Source organism: Frieseomelitta varia, unplaced genomic scaffold, assembly GCF_011392965.1.
Source record: "Frieseomelitta varia isolate USP_RPSP 00005682 unplaced genomic scaffold, Fvar_1.2 scaffold_914, whole genome shotgun sequence".
NCBI classification, from domain to species: domain Eukaryota; kingdom Metazoa; phylum Arthropoda; class Insecta; order Hymenoptera; family Apidae; genus Frieseomelitta; species Frieseomelitta varia.
This window is the reverse complement of record NW_025110717.1, coordinates 18058-38678: the sequence shown is the minus strand read 5'-3', so window position 1 is coordinate 38678 and position 20621 is coordinate 18058. Positions and strand designations below refer to the sequence as shown.

Genomic DNA, 20621 nt, shown 5'->3' with positions numbered 1-20621 from the left:
TGATCTCTTCCCTTTACTCCTCACTTCACTTAAACTTTCTTCAGTAGCTGCAAGTCTTCACTTAATGTTTACTATCACAAACAACTCTATCAATTAAATATTATACGTCATTCGTCACTTGTTTCTCCCTTTACACGGTGGTTTTCGTATTCGTTGATTTATATAAAAGACACGTCGCGAGTAAATCGAGCTATTGATTGTTCAAGGTGAACACGATACTAGATTATCCTCTCCTAAAACTGGAGGACGCGTACAATTGTCAACGATCACAAATCCAGAATTTTCTCATCGTCGGTTGTCCGTGAATCGTTGAAATGAAAGCAAATCTTCTAGTCTCATCGAGCGATACATTCCTCGAGTATACATCACGTCGAGCAAACGAAGAGGCTCAAACCACTTTTATTACTGTTTGTCCGTCCTCGTGGCTTCCTCAAACAAGTCGTCGAACACCTTATCGACATCCGCGGTGTTCACGTTTAACAATGGCACTTGTTGAGGGGCAGGTATCAAGAGAGTTAATTTCTCATCGGTTAGGCCAGGCATAGTGCGACTACGAGACAGTCCAACCATTCCTTTAGGCGCAAATCTTGGGGATCTCCTATGTCTCAACGGATCTTTCGTTTCTACGTGCTCGCCAGGTTGATCGAAATACTGTCTAATCTTGTCCTCCATTTTCTTCACGCTGTCTGCCATCGATGACGCTTCAAACTGTTTGGACCTTAATTTCTGCGAAGACGGGGACCTTGGTTTAGGTGGTTTAGGATGAGAGGATGCTAAATTTTGGCTGAACGAAGACGCTGACGCCGGTGTGTTAATTTTCGATGGCCTGGGATAACGATTGGAGAGAGCCAACTGATGCCAGGATTCTGATTTCGAGAGCACTATGGATCTCGAGTGTTTATTCGCGCAGGAGACCAAGTACTCGTCGCTGGAGTCGATAGTCGCCGTTCCGTTTGGAATTGGCGAACGTTCCTTGTGAATTGGTTTCGTTTGAGAGTTTGGTGCTTGTTCGTAGGCTTCTCTTAACGCAACTACTCGGTTCACGGCCGTTGGACCTGGTGAATGTGCTCGAGATGGTTCTACCTTTTTTTGAGGAACCGGTGCTAGGTATTTGGCGAACCGACTTGGACCCGGGGGTCGGTCGAAATTTGCTGGTCGACTGTAACTTTGTTGCTGATGGATAGTTTGATTGAAAATTGGTTTTGAGTGGTGAACATTTTGAGTTGGATTTATAGGTTGCTGATGACCTAACGGTTTGTTCGTCTGTTGTCGATGACCTGAAATAACACTTGCTTGATTATAACTCTGTTGTTGATGACTTGATACGATATTTGATTGATTGTAACTTTGTTGCTGATGACCTGACACAGTATCTGATTGATTATAACTCGGTAGAATATTTGGTTGGTTGTAACTCTGTTGCTGATGACTTAATTCAGTGTTTGATTGACCGTAACTCTGTTGCTGGTGAAACGAGCTAGGAGATTGACTCGATGACTTAGATTGAGCTTGACTAACGGTCAGGTGCGGCCCGAAATTAGAGGGCTGATGCGGTGGATCGTTCAAGGAAGTAATCTCATTTTGTAGACGTCGAACCAGACTCTGTTGCAACAAATTATGCCGACGAATTTCATCCTCCGAAGCAATGGTCTCGTTGGTAGGTGGTCTAGACCTGGACCAAGAAAACTGCGAAGGCGAAGGGGACGATGATGTCCTCGAATCCATTGCCACTTCCTCTGATCGAGGCTCGGGACTGTCTGTCGACGATGCGACTGTTGCTATGGCACACGTATACCTCGTAACTATTCCAATCTCTGGACTGATATCCTGATTTTGAATATTCTGATCGTCTGGGAAAGTTGAGCTTTCTATGGACCAGTCTGGTGTTTTCTGAAGATCTTCTCTTTGTTCCTGCGTGTCTGACACCTCGTCGCACGCCTGATTGCAATTGGACAAAACAGGGGAAACGAAAGGAGAAGAGTATTCTTGGTTAGTTTCAAGCTCGTGGCTCTTCGCAGGAACTTTTTCAGACAATTGTTCCTGATAATTCTGCGTTCCCTGAAAAGGCACAGTCTCTCTGAAATCTTGTTCACCGTTCGCGGCCTGATCTACCACAGGATAGTCGGTAACTACTACAGGATTATTGAACTCAGAATCAGTGGACAGAGTGTGATAATTTTGATTATGATCCAGAACGAACCTTTGACGATCCTCGGATGTTGTTTGATCAGAGTCCGACTGTTCACGATACAAAGGTTTCCACTGTTTTCCACTTTCCACGTCATTCACCGATATCGTTGGTCTGTCCAATTCATTGGACGTTTGCACAGCAGCGTTACTGCAAACCAAGTTCGAACCCTTAGCGATTCTAGGCGCTACTCTGAAGGACCTCCCCTCGTCCTGATGCTTCTCGTTAATTCCAGTTTGCACAGCCACGGAAGAGCTACCTCTCAACGTGGTGTCAGCGAAATTATTCTCGCCATATTCTCGTCCTTTCATCATTTCAAACTTCTCCTTCGACTCTCGACGCTCCACAGGAGGATACTGTTGAGTCTGAGCAACACGTTTGTCTGGAACCAGTTTGAAGGATATCTTACCATCCACCACTCCAGCAACTCTGTCTCGTTGAGCCAGCTCTCGTTGACGTTGCTCGTCCAATTTCCTCGACTCTATGGAAGAAGCTTTCCCAACAAAAGGAGCGAACTGCTTACAAAACGATTTATAGTCTATTTTACCGTTCTCCGTGACCGTGTTGTTGGCTCTGTTCTCGTGTTCTATCCACGGCGGCCGGGGGAAACCAGGCTTCTCGTAGTTGGCTCTGAAAGATTTCGCCGGCTGTTGCGTCGTTTCCTTGTCGAACATCATTCTAGCCTTCTCTTTCAACGTGTTCGTTGGCACCGGGGCATTCTTCGGCCAGTGATAAGACGGTGGAACCTTGGACGGCGATCCTGGAGAAGACTTCTCTATTTTACGGAAAGGGGACGAAGGAGCGTGTCTGAAACCTGTCGTCGACTCCATCTTCGTTTGGGGATTTGGCGCGGAATAATTGGAATAGTTTGGAGTAGAATTGGAGTAACCTTGGGCTGGGAACATTTTATTGGCCCGAGACTTTAAAGAAGGCCTATTATCCTTTTCCTCGCTCGTCGCCGGTTTGTCGAACGTCGTTTTGATGTTGGAAAATTTACTGTTCCAATTTTCGTTGGTTAACGAGGACATGTCCATGGTGCGTCCGAAAGTCTTGAAAGGTACCACCGGCCCGACCGACGGCGTTTCGTTGTTTTTGTTGATCAATGCCAAGAATTTTCGATCGTTCTCCGTTTTAGGTTGAAACGTGGGCACTGTGACGTTGGCACAGTTGAACGACTTGTCTCCAACGTTGATCGGTTTCCTCAGGGACACGCAGCCTGCACCTTCGCGTCCGAGAGTCTCAGCTTGAAGCTTCAGGTAACTGGGAATATCGATGGTGTTCGCTCGCTTTATCTTCGATTTCTTCGCGACAAATTTATTACTGTGCCCGTATTTCTCACCGGAAGCCAGCTCAGCTCGCTGTCGAAGGATAGCCGCCAATTTGCTCACACGACTCCTCTCCTCGCTGTCTTCGACGATACCCTCGTTATTTTCTTTCTCCTGGTAACTGTTAGCTCTGTACTGAGCCTGGTACATATTCAACTCTCCGACAGCCTTGGCATCGCCTGCATCCACCTGTTGAATCCCACGAAACGAACAATTACTCTCCCGAATCTCCTTATTCTTATCCTCCAACAACTGTCTCTGATTTATCGCGTCTTTCGTGCACTTGTCGCGGATTTCCTCGGGCTTCCTCTCAGCTGCACCAACCGCAGACACAGCCTGCTCCTTCGCGACAGTCGGAACCTGCTTCAAAGGCAAGCTGTTCCTCTCTTCTTCCAGCCACTTTCTAGCTTTCGCCAATTCCTCCGCGGAAACGTCAATGGTGTGCCTGGTTAATCTTCGTCTTCTGCTGAGGGACGTCGACGGTAGCACTGGAACCTTGGCCTCTTCGGGCATCTGTAGCCTGGACAGTAAACTGGACACCAGTCTTAGTAGCTGCAATTTGCTCGTAGGATCGGAAGCTGCACCGTGTCTCGCCAATACGTTCACGTCGATCTTCTCCAACGTCTCTCGGAGACGCGACAGAGCAGTCTGTATGTCGGACAACAGCAAGTCTTCGAGGAACTTGAGGTCCTTTTTCAACTCTGGCTCCTTGCAGCTGCCAAGGGCCTGTTCCATCGATGTACGAATACGGAAGTCCTCCTCGGAGTCGACGCCAGAGTCCTCCGGGAGTGTCGGCGGCTCGTCCTCGCGGCGACCTTCTCCTAGCGAACGTTCGAGAGCCGCGCGTAGACAGTCGACCAGCTGCGGCAATGAATTCCACTCGCCGACTGGCGCGCTCTCGTTGGTACCTGTTGTCGTTGCTTGGTTTTTCGTCGACGGTTCTTCGTGCTTGATTTTCTCGTTGCCGTTGTCCACGGTGCTCGAACTCGCTGAAAAAGAAACGACACGAGACGGAGGTTGAACCGGGACACGACCTGAGGACACACACAGAGCGCAGAGACGACACACGAGGATGCGAAGTTACGCGAAGGATCTGGTAGTTTTCTCGTCTTTTTGTTCCATTTCTTTTTAATGTGTGTGTATGTTCTTTTTTTTTTTTTTTTTTTTTTGATAGCAGATGAAGAAAAAAAATATTTTTGTCGGGTCTAATTTGGTTTTTTATTTTTGTACGATGGTACAAAGAATAAAGTGTATTTTTTCTTTTTTTTTTGTATTTGGTTCTTTCTCGATTTTTATTTCTACTTAGAAGGAAGAACGATACGGAGTTCGCGGTTTTGAGTCTTTCGTACTTTTAAATTTTCTGAAGATGCGTGAGACACGAGGGAAAAATTTATCCCCTTGTACTTTTCTTTTTTCACGACACATCGATTTTGATCTTTTCATTTCACAAGGAGAAATTTATCATTCGCTTTCGTTTTCGACGCAAATTTCTCGTCATTGGCTCTTCGTGTACCAAAGTACACGAGGTAGCGAGATATACGAAAAAAACATCTATTTTCCTCGTCTCTCTACCATTCGTTTTAACGATACACGAGCGCAGATCTATTTTTCTCGCTCCAATTATTTACTTATTCGGCACGACACACGAGGAAGATCTACATTCATCTTTCTCTCCTTGATTTCTGTGCCGCATCTTTCATGCTTGCGTCGCTTTTCATTATTCTTCTAACTAGACTACGCTGCGTGTTTCTCTTTTTTTCTTTTTCGAGAGTCGAGAGTCGTATGGAAGTGGAATAAGTCGGCGTGCGTTGGCTCGAGACGGAAGAGGAACGCGTGAAACGCGTTTTCGCGAGGAGAGCTGCCGCTCAGCTTGACCGGCAGTCGCGCGCTCGCTTTATTTAAAAGCTACGGGATTCTCCGCGGGGATTTATTTTCGGTCGCTCGTTCAACGCCTCGCGGACCTCTTCCCACCGGGAGGAGAGAGAGAGAGAGAGAGAGAGAGAGAGAGAGAAAGAGAGAGCCGCGAGACGCACGAGTAGCTAATTCGAAATTCGAACTAGTTTTGATATTCCGTCGTTTCAATTCTTCTCCACGTTTCTCTTTCTCGTTTGAAACGTTTTCTTTACGCACAGTAAAGGTTTATCGAGTTGATTCGTGTGAGGAGGATAGGTCTTTTGCTCATGAGTGGTTAGCTCTTACTCGTGGTTAGCTTCTTTGGTAAGGAGCCAGATGGATCAACCTCTTCGTTACTACTATCAATTTCATGGATAACGTTAGTAGGGTTTCTTCTTAACTGGTAACTGAGAAAGTGGAGTTAAATCTTGATTCTCGTTAGGGTAACAATATTTTCTGATATTGGTTTAATTGAGTTTGTAAATTCATTGGGTCGGTTTAAGAAGTTTTTTGTAGATTCTACGTATTATAATACTGTCCATAGTATAGTGATTAATATAAAATGGTGGTTATCCTTCTTTCATATGTGTACGCAATACTGTTCAAAAGTATCCGGATAGGTTGTCTGTTTTTAAGATTTAATAAGATTTTATTTATGATAAGAAAGATTTAATTTATGATTTGCTACTTCTAAAAGGTAAAGACGATAAAAAACTATTGAACTGTTAATTTCCATAATTTATGAAAATTTTTTTAATAAAGTTACAATCAGATTAGTTAAGAAACAACTTATCCTGATTCTTATGAACAGTATTGCATCCAATAATATTTAACCGCTTAACATTAATGGATAATAGTTAAACTTCTTTTCAATAACTAACTATCACAAATATTAAAAATAATTACAATGAAAATTCAATCAGAAATAATACTAAAAATTTCCAAGTATAATATAACTTTGTGCTCACGAGGATAAACAAATGAAATAATCCAATTGAAATAAACTAATTCATCTCTAAACGCGTGTTAAGTGGTTAAACACAGTCGTGAATTTTTCGAGTCGATTCGTCCAAATCGCAACGTAGTACTCCCTCTGTTACAACGATCAATAGAAAACAACAGTTATATAAGTTTGTTAAATCGAAGTTGCCCGATGATTCAGCCCAAAAATAACAGGCCAAATCCAGGACGGATTCAACGATCCTCAAAATTGTTTTGCGTATCAGTTCACGAGCAATTAACACTACGAAAACTGTGCTTAACTAGATTTGTTCGACTCGAAACAGGTGATCCATCTATCCTCGAATTACCGTGCGTCACGAACCTATTTGTACGGCCTCTTTCTTCTCTGTTTCGATCGATTTCCTCTCGTCCTCCGCGTACGTCTCCTTCTCCTTTTCCTCTCTGAACGATTCCTCCTTCGTCTCTTCCGAATATTCTCTCACGATTTTCTTTGGGACATCGTAGGTGTCTAAATATTCCACGATGCTCGATCTTCCGCTTCCGCCCTCGACGATACTCTGGAAATCATGGTTCTCCACGACGGTTTGAACATCTGCAAAAGGATTTCATGATGCTTAAGTGGAACTTGAGAGAGTGGAGAGAATCAAGCGGCTTTTAATTAACACTTGAGCTGCCAGTTGTTTAATTTATAACAACAGATTAGTAGAGTATTGTAGTACGAGATATGTAGTGATAGATTGCTAGAATATCGCAGTGAAGGATATGTGATATTATACGTATATGTATATACTGCTTTGTAATATACATTTAACCTGTTTTTATACGTATTTTACGTATATATGGTATTGCAGTTTGTATGATACAACCAGAAAGAAGGTGATTTTATATGGAGAAATGAAGTGTTAAATGAAAAAAATGTTATTCTTCTTGAATATCTGTTTATATATTAATATTATTATTATTATATATAAATATATTAATATTATTATTATTATTACTGTTTATATTAATATTAATATTATTATTATGAATATCTGTTTATATATTAATATTATTATAAGTAATTTATATTAATATGTAATTCTTTCTTTGTCAAAAGCTTATTGTTAACTGTGTAATAAGTATTATTATTATTATTATTATTTTAACTATAAAACTCATTTCGATATAAGTTTAATAGTTCTAGCAATGAGACTAAACCCAGCTGATGTTTGAGAAAACGTAAGCATTCTAGTGATTGATGTCAATAATAATTAATACAATCGTTGACTCTTTGTTTCGATCATTCGTACGCTTTAAATACGATCGATTATACTGATCGACAAGATTGTTTAGTAAGAAACGCTGATGAATATTTCTCTTTTTTTTATGCCACACGTAATTTAACCCTTTGACAGAACGATGAAGAATTAGAAAATCTTAAATCGTTACAACAACACGTGTAATTCAAATTCTATATACATTTGTAAGAAGTAAAAATTAAGAGACCAAAAGAAATTTATCATAGTATATTGCGATTACTATTATGATATTACTAAATACTTGACGTCCCAATTTTTTTCTCTGCCAAAAGGTTAATGCAACAGAAAACACAGCAATGGTTACATCGCAGAAAGATGTACGCATTTTATTTTATTTAATTTCTCTCATTTCTTTTTTTTGTTTTTTTTTTTTTTTTTTTTATTTTTCTCATTTTTTTTTTTTTTTTTTTTTTTTTTTTTTTTTTAGTAGTCACGTGCATAGAACATCTTCGTTCAATTTATTCAATGCGATCAATTGGAAAACAGAGTGTGCCAGACTTCAAAGAAGAGAGACAGAAAGAGAAAGAGAGAGAAAAAAAGAAGAAACAGTATTTTTCGTTAATGATGTTACGCTTTGCAAGAAAAAAAAAAACGGCAATCGTACGCCGTTTCGTATTTGTTCAACAACCACGATCGATCGTACATTTTTCCCTGTGTGGACCAATCTCGCTCGTTCATTATCTATACTCATACGATACTCGTAATAATCGTAGGCCAAAGATATTCAAAGAAGATCGTGACGCCAGCTCGTAAAGAAGACCTCACCTTCCGCCTCCGACATTTTGATCCTCTGGATCTTCGACTGGCCGCCTGAAAATCCAAAGCAAACATCGTCCATCAGCAAGCTGTCGATATTCGTAAGATATTACAAACGCCAGTAAAATTAAATCGACGAAATAACAAACGAAACGAAAGAAACAAGCAAAAAGATTTCATCCTTTTTCTAGATTTTTTAGATTTTTTTCACAAAAAAGAATCTGCGTCTTTTTCTGCTATTTTTATCTTGTTTATTCTATTATTAATAGACCGCCAATTTTTGCTTCGTCTAATCATAATTGATATTCTACTTTGGATCTTTTTAATATTTTTCCAAATTGTCCGTAGACAGTCAATGATAATCAATGATCTTTCTAATTTTTCTCGACTTATTTCTACTTGTCTTTTCAATAATATTTGATGATAATTTATAACACTGATAATAATTTATTTTTTTCAGATTTGTCTCACATTTATTCAACGCGTTAGAATCTTAATTTTTATTTGGTTTAATAAATTTTCTACTTTGTTACTTTCTAATTTTTTTTTTCGTTAATAAAAGAAGTTTTCACTTTTTGTTCATCAATCACGCTGTTATTACGACCTTAATCTAACTTTTTGCCTAATTTCACCACTATCTCGTTCCGCTCCACCGTTAGAAACAGAAATTTGTATCTTTCCTTACCTAGTCACAATATTAATCTGTTTTTGTCTTAAACAACTTTTCACTGTTAATTCCTTTTTTCACACTGAGAGAATTTCAACAGTATAAACAAACTTTTCAAAATCTTCCCTCTTTCAATGTTTATTATCATTATCACGATGCGGTCCTATATTATTACAGAAATTTTCACCACTCTTGTCCCAGTTTCACAACATTGTGAAATGATCTATTTCTACTCAAACAAACTTTCCCAATTTTGCTTCGTACCTTTTCCAACTTCTTCGCGTTCCACCTTTCTTCTCTCCTAATTACCTAATTAATCTTCATTAGATCGCGGATATTTACAATTAGAATTAGAAAAGTGAAACTCGAACGAAAAATTATTTTGCCTATTAAAAAAGTACTTCTTATTTTGCATTTTTTCAAACTTTATTAACAAATGGATAAAAATTGACACACTAATCGTCTGATGCGTCGTTTTATAAAAAAATTTTCAAAATCGTCGTCATTTCGATCATTTCAAGCCCAAAACACAAATGTTGCTATAATAATTCACAACATTTGTTTCTCAATTACCTCGTTCTTCTTCGACTTTTCTTCACGGCAGCAACAAAAGACAGAAGACAGCAGAAAAAGCGAAGAGTTCGTCACTTCTCGGTCCTTATTTCCCTGGGTTCTTATTTCACCGCGACATTGAGCCACTTTCATCGGACGCGCGGTATTTAAGTTGACGCGGGTAACAGAGAGCGGCCGAGCACGCGTTTTCAGGATTCTCAAATGCAAGAGCGTTTCCGCGAAAAGCCGAGAGCGCGCGCGGATCACCGATCCAGGTCCAGAACGTGAAATGAACGACTCTAGGTCTAGCCTGGTGCATTTCTCGATGGCGGGCAAGCGTTGGCGGCTGTTTCGGACACGGCAGGCCTCGCGCGAAAATAACTTTGACCCGTTTTCGCGCATACGGAAATTAGGAAGTGCCCGATCCTCTATGCAAGCTACGCTCCCGATACAATATACCACGATTACTTGGAACCGTGATTCGCCGATTATCCCTCAACCTTAACACTATTCTCTACGAGTGTTTCTTACCACTGTTGACAAATACGATTCTTCGTTAGATCAGTGATTACTATTGGTTCTATTATTTATTAGAAATTGTATACGTTGATGTGACATGCACTTTTTTTTTATCAAAGTTAGTCAACTGTTAAAATGTAGTATAATATAATTTTTTTTTTTTTTTCGAAATAGATGTAATAATAACTGTCCAAAGATTTTTGAACAAGGATGGTAAGTACACACAGGAAACTGAATTGGAAATTCAAGGATGTGAAATAAAATAAATAAAATAAAATGTTGAGAGTGGAGTACTTATTACAATTAGACGATGAAAATGATACTTCTGATATTTGTAACTAATAGGTATTAATTACTTATTTTGGAGAATATCACAAGGAAAATTTAGATATTACTGATTGTGAATTAACAGAACACATTGTAGAGACAAAGAGGCTAATATAAATAAACATAAATATAAATATAAATGAATATAAATATAATCTAATGTTAATAAGTATAAATAGAAACGATTGATGCTAATTGATGAAAGCGACGACGAATTTTTACATACACGCAAAAGAAGAATTCTCAAGAACGAAGGATCGATGGAAATAAAAAAAGTGCTTCAGTTTTCATTCAAGCTCATATCAACGCGAATCTTTTAGAACTCGAGTTGAACAAACATCCGAGTTGTTGCTTCGTACACTATAACAAATGTTTCCACGTGCAGTTTGCGCAATCTAAGGAGCGTTTTCTCATTCAATTCTTTAACGCAAAAGCTGCAAAGTATGCGTGTTATTCCTGTTAAACGTCATTTCAATCACTCATTGAAGCGTTTTCACTCACTTACGAACGATTCTCGTGTTAATGCCTTAGAATAGTAACAAAGGCACTGAGAAACGTGATCATAAGGTGTATTTTAAGGAACGAACGAGCTTTCTATGCTTTCTATACCTATTGTTCCTTCGTATGACAAATTTCTATCTATAGACCTTGTGAAATTCCACGGATAATTGCGTATAATTGTAAAATGAATTGTTATAGTTACATCGAGGTATTTCCGCATTTTTTGAGAAATTTAACAATGTAAAAAAATCTATAGTTCTATAATAGTACCATATAAAATATATAGTTCTATTCTATAATAGTAAAATATATAGTACTATTCTACAACAGTACTATATAAAATATATAATTCTATTCTATAATAGTAAAATATATAGTACTATTCTATAATACTATAATACTATTCTATAATACTATATTCTATTATATATAATACTATTCTATAATATATTCTATTCTATTATAATACTATTCTATAATATAATAAATAATATTATACTAATAATACTATTCTATAATACTATTCTATAATATATTCTATTCTATTATAATACTATTCTATAATATAATAAATACTATTATACTAATAATACTATTCTATAATACTATTCTATAATATATTCTATTCTATTATATATAATACTATTCTATAATAGTACTATATTCTATAACAGTACTAATATCTATAATACCACAATAAACTGTTTCTTTCCTTATATTGTGGAAGATTTTTAACGTGTTTCTATAAAATTTCTATTATTTTAATAAATCTTTTTGACTCTAGAGAAGGAAATTTGTTTCACTACGATTTTAAAGATTGACGCCTCTCCTTTACAATCTCTTAAAACTTATTGCTCGATTATTTAATTTTCTCATCATTTTATCGAACTTTCAATATTACGATCAAACGATGAAAATCCAAAGAAATCTTAAAGTTTTGTTGTTTAACTTTAATCTTCAAAGTTCAATAAAATAGTAAAATAATAGAGAAAGATCGTACAAGAAGTTGTAAAGAGAGAATAGTGGATTTAGTCACGAAAAATATTGTTCAACGTTTGAATTTCGACAATTCTCGAAAATAAATTATCTTTACTTTTTCACCTGCTACACGACGTAAGAACAACCTTGGAAAAAAAAAAAAAAAAGAAACGAACTCACGAGTGTCAAAGTGGAGGATTTATGCTTCACAATAAGTCCAAGTGGATTGCTACACGATCTTTCTTCACCAAATTTAAAATATCTACAATTTTTTTCATCTTTGACGATTCAGTTATTATTGGCACACAAACTTTCCAATCAACGAAAAACCTACGTAAAATTTCTTGTTCGTCTAGCTTCTGACATTCCGACGTGTCCATACATATATTTATAAGTACGTTCCTGAAGTACGGTGGAAGCTGCGAAGAAAAAAGGTCGTGTCAATGACTCTCGAGGCAAAGACGTTACTCGGCAAGAATTCTCGATAATCGACAGAAACGCACGTCAGTTGCAGAGATCAAGTTTGCAAAAGGCTGGTGATGATCGAGGGTGAGAAAGCGGGCGAAAGTTCCGGTCAGTTTGCTTTGCACGCGGGACGACCATGATAGGCAACCGCGTTCTACCACGAGGCCGTGTGCTTTATAAATAGTTCCGAGAAGCGTTTCACCGTGGTAGACGTAGTCTCGTTCCCTCCCTCCCTTGGCTTTTTTTACAATATTTCCTCGCTTCGATTCATCATCTATCTCTTTCATTTGTCAATTTGGAAGATGTACGATAGACGGAAGAAGATTTAGTGAGATCTTAAAATAAAGTTCGAATCTTTCTTATTTTCTGTTCTATTATTACTATTTATTATTTCTGCTATAACTATTTTATTTACTTTTTTCTTTTTTTAGTTACATTGTGTCGCATCATATAATTTTTTTTCAATTAATTTGTAATTTTCGAATTCTGTTTCTTTAATATTATTGCCATTATGAAATCCCAAGCATTTGCTTTCAAGTTGAAGTAACATTATTACTAACGAACTGTGGATTTTTATTCCAGATTCATTTGTTTTATTTGCGAATTTTAATGTGATAACTCACGCGTGCATTTTGTACGTTCCTGCACTTTTGAATTTCCCATAAACGCATAAAAATCTGCAATCTAGTGACAAATTACTGTATTACACTACAATAAGTTAAGTGGAATTATCAATTGATGTAATCGCAAATTTTTGTAATCAATTTCTATCATCATTTATCGATGAAATTATAAATCTCAGAATATAAACTGAAAACAAATTTTGTAGAAAACTGAAAATTGCAGAAGTGCGTAAATATATTCAAAGTACAGTGTAATCACCATGATATTTATTTAGGAAGTAGGGAGAAATTTCTACTCGAAGTTTTTTACAAACACATCGCAACGAAAGGATTATTTTTCAGTTGATCGCGAATTAATTATTAAAATTATAAAACTTTAGCCGTCGGCCTCATATACTTATTCGTCTCACATCACTATATCGCTTCTTCCATCTATAATAATTTTATTAGCAATCAGACAATTACCATTTGTTTTGCAAGAGAGAATCTCAAAAAGACAAGTGTTCTCAGTGGGTCATGAAACAAAGTTCAGAGTAACTTCGCAAAATTATTATATTACCGCGGCGTTGTTATAATTAATCAGGCGTTTACTGAAACGTTCTACCGTATTGTACCAAAATACGCATCTGTGTATCTAACGACCTTCCCGTCCCGAAACGCGTGAGATACGAGGCGATCAAATTCGAAGCGATCGCAGTCCACACGTTCCTCGTGGACGTCTGCCAAGTGAGCAGTTTGTTGCTCGAAAGCTGACCGATTTTGGCGATGTACATGAATCGAGTTGGCTTAAGAGGCATAGGTCCAACGATCTTCGATCGTCGTAGCACAACTTAATCGTAGCTATCAATGCGATGACGAGTCCGTTTTGGCAGTTTCTCTTCTTCCACGTTAAAACTACTTATTTTTCAATTACCAATCCCCTTCATTCGAATCGTCCCCTCTTCTGATAGTTTGATTTTATAATGCACTTGTTGCTGAATTAAATATTGTTTATCTTTGATGTTTCATTCTTCAATGAGTGAACAGAGAGAAGAAAGCTCGACAATTTCAAAAGATCGAGAAAGACGTCGAAGAACGTACGAAGATAATGAACTATACGCCAACAGAGTTTACGAAGACAGAAAACACTTATAAAAATTTGGCTCGCGAAAGTGTTTGAATTTGAATGTTTATTGCAGGACATGTTTATAAATATGTATTGTATGTATTTTAGAATTTTATTAATACTGCAGTGAGATACGACTGTCATGATTATATTGTTTAAATTTAAAACCAGTTTCCTGGTTATAAATATATATTTCGTAAAAATTTAAGAACGAATAATGAACAGTTATTTCATACGTACAATATGTATTAAAAATGATCCCACCGAATATGGAAGTTTATTAATATAATTGGTACTTGACTGCCTAAGTACTTTTATGATCTCTGTGAAATATACAATAAGTGCTTTACAACTTCTATGTACATTTTCGGATTTATACTAATGTAATCATGATAGCCAACTTTCGTTACAGTGTTAATTGTTTGTCTAAAATTTCTTAATGCCGCTAATAGTGATATCATACCTTTCAACACGTGGTTGTTTTTTTGAATAATTTGTCTAGATTATAGAGAACATTCAATAACTTAATATTTGATTAACTGTAACTGTAGTTCACCAAAATAGTAACACAATATTATTTATAAGTTATTAGTTATAACCACTTGCAAACTTTGTTACTTTTCATCTAATACTTTACAGTATATAATACCTGATAATTCTTTTTCTTAAATCTACTGTTTCATAAAACGTTCACTACTTTCACAAAAGCTATATTCCTTTTCTTAATTTCCAAAACAAACGATACTTCACCCATAATACCCATTGACACCGTTAACTTTCAATCCACTAAAAAAAAAAATACCCAGACAACCACAACGGTAATCCCCCATGCAGTCTAGCCTATTGCTTAACCAATGTAATATAAAAAAGAAAGAGAACGAGATACATAGTTTACCTTGAAGGATCAGAGGAGCAGTGTCGGTGGTGTATTGGGGAACTACGTGCACGGGAGACTGCGCGAGCACCAGCCTCTCTGCCACCAGACTCTTCGTTCCGGTGGTTATCGTCGTCTTCGGCAGTGGTAGTGGTGGTGGATGTGCCATAGGTGGTGGCAGTAACGACGGTGGATGATGCTAGCAGCGCTGCCGTTAAAAGCTTACCGTCACCCGGCTCGAATTAGACCTCCTGAAATAGCTGGCGAGTTATTGCCGGCACTATGGACCAGCCTGGACGCATACCTCGCTATCGCGTACGCGTCGTGACGATTCGATCGAGGTGCACGCTTCCGGTACCGGACACGGATACACCGGCACTACCAATGGCCCATCTTCTTGGCGCAAAACACACCGACGATCCTCCTCTTTGGCTTCGAACGTCGGGCACCGTGTGCTCGCTACCAGCGGCGAGTGGACACTTGGCCGTGGCCGTATGAATGAAAAACGGTAGCCCGTATCCGGGATTTTACGTTCCAGTAACTCCGTTGACCAGCATTCCGTGGGTTGCTTTTATTGCGGAGCGGAGGATGTGAGTCAGGTGAGAGTTCGGTGCCGAGAGCTTGTCGACGCTGACGAGTTTCTACGAGTCGATTGGAAGTATCGTTACTAGAGCGATGATAGTGATCGGTTTGTGTGCTGAATTCTGTTTTCTTTCTTCTTGTTTCTCATTGTTATAAATATTTGAGATTTTAATGTTTGAGAAAAGAATTGATGGTCGAGGAGAGATTGAGGTGAAATTTTATTCAGTCTTGCTGTGATCGTTGAATTTTTACTTTTACTTTGTAATTTGTAATATTTTTAGATCGATGCGCACTGACGAGAACTTTTTTATTTTTAATTCTATTTTTTTTTTTTTTTTTGTGAAATATGACGAACGGTAAAAGAGTTATTATTATTTATATGAATAAGATTGAATTTTATTGTTTTTATGAAGCAATAAAATTCAAATATAAATTCATATGTAATTCATATATAAAATAAAATTTTGGTTATGATAGTGTTCTAGAAATTATATATACTAATTAGCTTTATGATAAATAAATAGATATAGCATGAATATAAACATAATGATAATAAATTAGTAAATAGTTAATTGGAAATATTGTTTTTACCTTGGAATTTAACAATTTGTGCTACTCTTTTCTTGTATGATAAGTAAAATTATAAAAATGTGCCATTTTTTATGATCTGAAACATCAATAATTTACCTGGATAAAAAAAACATAAATATACTTGTCGTTCAATTAAATAATAAATTAATAATATACTTATCTAAATATACTTTATCACTATAAGCATCAAAATGCGCTAAAAATAGTCCAGAGTAGGTCGTATCTTTTTCGTCAGATACCAAGTCTATATTTGCAACAATATTCACAGTCCTTTTTTTCAAATTTAAATTCTTACAAATAAAATGTTGATAAGTCATTCCACAGTAGTTTAATTAATCTGTTTCGTTGATAATTCTCTCTATAAAACTAAAAACTAAATCTTGTATATTATTATAAAACGTGGATCCACTTTTACAATTATAAATTAAAGCTCAAATATTTGCTTTCCTTCGCATCGTAAAACTTGATCCTCAATGAATTAATCTCATCTTCAACTAAATTACTACTTAAATACTTCTCCTGTTAACCAGAACTTATTTCAAGTGTAACGTGTGACGAAGCACGAAAAATATTCACGGGGAACCAAGTGGTAAACGTCACCGTCTGTGCAGCCATCGAAGTCTCCTGCGTGCCATCGGGCATGCCGCGCGATCCACGCTCACGTGTCACGTCTCGTGTCGTCATCCGGGATCATCGATCGCAGATCCGCCGAAATAAAACGCACCAGACGTGCAGCTCTCCGCTCGAGCTGCGTTTTCCTGGCCCAGCTGATCAACAACACCTTTTAGTCTCTCTTCATCTCCACTGCTTCGAGACCAGTATGTAACCGTCTCCATCGAGAATCCGCCCCACCTGTTCTCCTCCGTTCTTTCTCTTTCAATACTCCCCTCTTAAACGTAATCAAGACTCACGGTCCCCTCTACTCCATGGCTGGAGATCGCTTTCGAAGACCCGTTAACCTACTGTGGTTCTTAGTGCTCGAGCTGCCTTCGAACCATCCATGTTCACCGCACAGGTGCTCGCATCCTGCACTATTCTTTCACAATAATCGTCCTTGGACGCTGGTAGCCAGAGCGTGGCGACCTAAGGTACACAACATTTCTTAGAAACTTTGACTTTATACTATAGATAGTATATACTACTTTATATTGCTATCTTGCTCAAATATAATTTAAAACCCTACTGTGATCATTAGACGGCCTAGAAGTTGCCGAAATGCGAGAATATGTAAAATATCTAGAGTCGAGTACTTACTATGATAAATTCTTTTAGTCACTTGTTCATTGAAATTTAAAACTACATAGAATTTGCAATTCAGTGAGTTAGAAGAAACTGAAAAGAGAAATCATCTATGATTCTTTTATGATATTTGTAAAGAGCTTTCCAAAAGTAAGCCAAAAGATTTCCTAAGAACAGTGAAGTTTGATTTGAAAACGAGCTAAGGAACTGATTTGTTTTCTGTTACGTGTGTATATTTGATGGAGATATTCAGGGAGAGCCGCTGATGCCAAGTGGTCTGCAAGGAGAACCGGAACTGGCCGGTTCCCTCAGGGTCGAGAAATACTCGAAGATCCGACTGAAAGGATGAAGGGATGGTTCGATGCTTTCCGCATTGACGGAGGGCCAACTTTATACAGTTACAGTAATCGTACACCTGTGACGGGTGATGTTCCTCTGGTGATAGTATTTGTCATCTTCGGCACCATCTTCACCGCGTTCCTCGTCATATTTCCTGGAATACGAAAGGAGGTCAGTACTTTCTTTTTTTTTTTTCTACCTATTCTTTAACCCTCTTTAATGCCATGTGAAATCACAAAATGATAGATCAGAAAGATTTATTCGTTATGATTACCAACTTATATATATCAGAGTAACAATGTTTTTATTAGCATAATACTTGCTGATTTCAAGTTAATATAAATTCTTTTATACCCGCAAGAAAGGAGTTAAAGTCTCATTCTTTGATTAATGATTTAATTATATATATATGTATAATTGTTTAGTTGTTTAGTTATTGGTATAATTATGAATGTTTCCTGATTGCACAGCGTGTTAGCACGTTCCTTACGGTGACCTTGAGCCTTTTCGTCGGAGCGTCAATCCAAGGTTTAGTCCATTTTGCTCGCAATTAACCGACTTTTCTCTTGTTGAACTACATATCTGACTCTTTTTGCACGATTGCAGTCGCTCAGTATGGATCATCCTGGCACACCAGTTCCGCGACCATCGTCAGCACGTACAGCGCATTCTCCAAACAGAAGACCACTGCTGAAATAGGAGGATACATTGGCTTGATGCACATAAACATTACGTATAGGCGTAAGTTAAGCTAATAATGAATTTGCCAGCCGCCTGTCGTACGTCGAGGCTCAATTGTCTACTCGAGGTCACTTTCTCAATTATGAATTGCAAATGATTGGTTTCAGTTCTTATATGATAGGATCAACTGTTTATAGCAATGCTTACTTTAACGGAGTAATTTCTCTATTATTCCCTGAAACTCGTACAATAATTCACTACATTACAATTTACAAATAGTTTGATATTTAAAAACCTTGATTTCGTAAGTGATTCTTCTTTCATTCTTTTAATAATTCCCACGCAAAGTGCTACCAAGCAGCGACAATCCAATGGATGATGTAGAATATAACGAAAGATTCTGGTGGAGGAGTACCGGAGAGATGACGAGCGCGTTCAAGCAAGCATTGAACCAGGGTGCACCGTTTCCTATAGTTTCTCTAGCCGAATACTTCAGCCTTCATCAAGAAGGTTTTTCGTGGGGAAGCAAGTATCGACAAGCTGGCTACTACGCGTCACTGATGCTCTGGTATGCCTCGAGAAAATACTTTTGGCATTGAGTCACGCTTAATTCATTCTCTTGTCCTGACTGTGTCTTTCTTTTTTTTTATTTATACGTTGACTAATTGCTTCCTTTTTTTTTTCTAGGACGTCCTTTGCCTCTTGGATCATGATGAATCTGTTATTAATAGTCGTGCCACGATATGGCGCCTACGGTATGATCTTCACCGGGATATGTATGCTCCTGACCAATTTAATCTACTGGGCACTTTTACCTTGCGAACCTCTCATCGCGCACATCGAAGGTTCCATTCTTGCATTTAACCTGGGATGGAATTATTGGCTTGTTTTGTTAGCTGGTTAGTGTTTTTTTTATCTTTAATTCTAATCACGTGTAAATGCAACGTTATTGGATATTGAAAGTCAAAATGAAATACTGCATTAACGCAAAGTCAGTCCTTAAATTTATAATAAGAGGAAAAATTCTTCAGGTAGTGAATTTTTCTAGGTATCGGATGCATGTTCGCTGGAGTGGTGATTACAGCGATAGATATGATTTTTCCTCATCAATTCTCCACCATATTGGAGGTTGATTACGATACACCGTACGACAGGCACGTCATCATAGAGGAGAGTTTCGATACAAGGAATATCAGGCGGAGACCTAAAATTGAGGATTCATTTGGTGATCGTATAATAAGGTTCTATTCTAATTCATATATTTTTATATATTGCGTGTTAACCCTGCTGCGTTTTTTTTTTTTTTTCAATCTTTCTCAATCCAGTTACAGATTTTCTATCATTAACAAATCTCTTAAATTCGAAGGAACTATGGCTGTTGCTTTCGGATTTGAAAACAAAATCAGAATGAAATTTATAAAATAATATCTAGAATCACAGCAGAGTTTTAAATACGACAGAGTTTTAGAATTTATTAAATGGATTTGGAATTTATGTTGTTTCAGTCAGTTGTCGTCGAAATTGCAAAACAGACACGATACCAAGGAAGAGACACAAGGTGTGATAAATCGAGGATACACGTCGCACGAATCGTCAGAGTTTCACCATGAATCTAACGAAGATTCGACGAAGAGCAACTGGTCCTATCCATTTCCATCGTCTTCACGTAGACCAGTTAATGCCTGATTTCTTTATAATTATTATTTAACAATCTATTGTTAGTAAATTCTTCGATATAGTTTAATAGAAGTTTACTTAAAACTGTAAACTCAGGCCCAGAACTCCTATGGAGAAAGGAAGGGAATAAATATTGATTTATAACATGTTCATTCTTAATTTTCCTGATAAACTGAATTCTTTAACCGTTTGAGGACACAGTCTGAAATCTAAATTGACTTCTTCTCAAATTAATTGGCAATTAATAAATGACAACTTAATTTACGTGACGTAATTTACAATTTTGACCTGTTTATAATTATTAGGGATGAAATTTAGAACCTTCTCGTATTTGTAATCACCTCGTCATCATAAATATTATTATATTTAGTAGTATGAATTCGATCCTCAAGCGATTGAAAAAGTATTTGATAAGGAGATATATAGTTTCAGGATAATGATCTTAGAAATCGTTTAAATTAATCAGTTCTGCTTA

General features: G+C 37.4%; 2 protein-coding genes across 8 annotated transcripts; one reads left to right on the top strand and one right to left on the bottom strand.

The window, feature by feature from the left end:
- Positions 1–146: 146 nt before the first annotated feature.
- On the bottom strand, positions 147–15432 carry LOC122537562. Of its 6 annotated transcripts, none has more exons than XM_043670812.1 (5): positions 15342–15432; positions 15059–15288; positions 8436–8480; positions 6731–6961; positions 147–4502 (listed from the first exon to the last, which is right to left on the bottom strand). In XM_043670812.1, the coding sequence occupies exons 2-5, from the start codon at positions 15204–15206 to the stop codon at positions 403–405; spliced, it is 4524 nt and encodes a 1507-aa protein (XP_043526747.1). In that variant the 5' UTR covers positions 15207–15288; positions 15342–15432; the 3' UTR covers positions 147–402. The 6 variants fall into 6 exon arrangements, with proteins under 6 accessions (XP_043526747.1, XP_043526746.1, XP_043526744.1 ...); XM_043670811.1 differs by lacking the exons at positions 15059–15288; positions 15342–15432 and adding an exon at positions 9667–9944 and having other exon boundaries at positions 147–2669; positions 2736–4502; positions 8369–8480; XM_043670809.1 differs by lacking the exons at positions 15059–15288; positions 15342–15432 and adding an exon at positions 9667–9942 and having other exon boundaries at positions 147–1389; positions 1420–4502; positions 8369–8480.
- Positions 15433–17164: 1732 nt separating this feature from the next.
- Positions 17165–20290, top strand: LOC122537565 (dual oxidase maturation factor 1). Of its 2 annotated transcripts, none has more exons than XM_043670818.1 (8): positions 17165–17298; positions 17703–17959; positions 18259–18316; positions 18395–18529; positions 18818–19037; positions 19157–19368; positions 19518–19710; positions 19975–20290. In XM_043670818.1, the coding sequence occupies exons 2-8, from the start codon at positions 17795–17797 to the stop codon at positions 20153–20155; spliced, it is 1164 nt and encodes a 387-aa protein (XP_043526753.1). In that variant the 5' UTR covers positions 17165–17298; positions 17703–17794; the 3' UTR covers positions 20156–20290. The 2 variants fall into 2 exon arrangements, with proteins under 2 accessions (XP_043526753.1, XP_043526755.1); XM_043670820.1 differs by having other exon boundaries at positions 17208–17298; positions 17695–17959.
- The last annotated feature ends 331 nt before the right edge of the window (positions 20291–20621 follow it).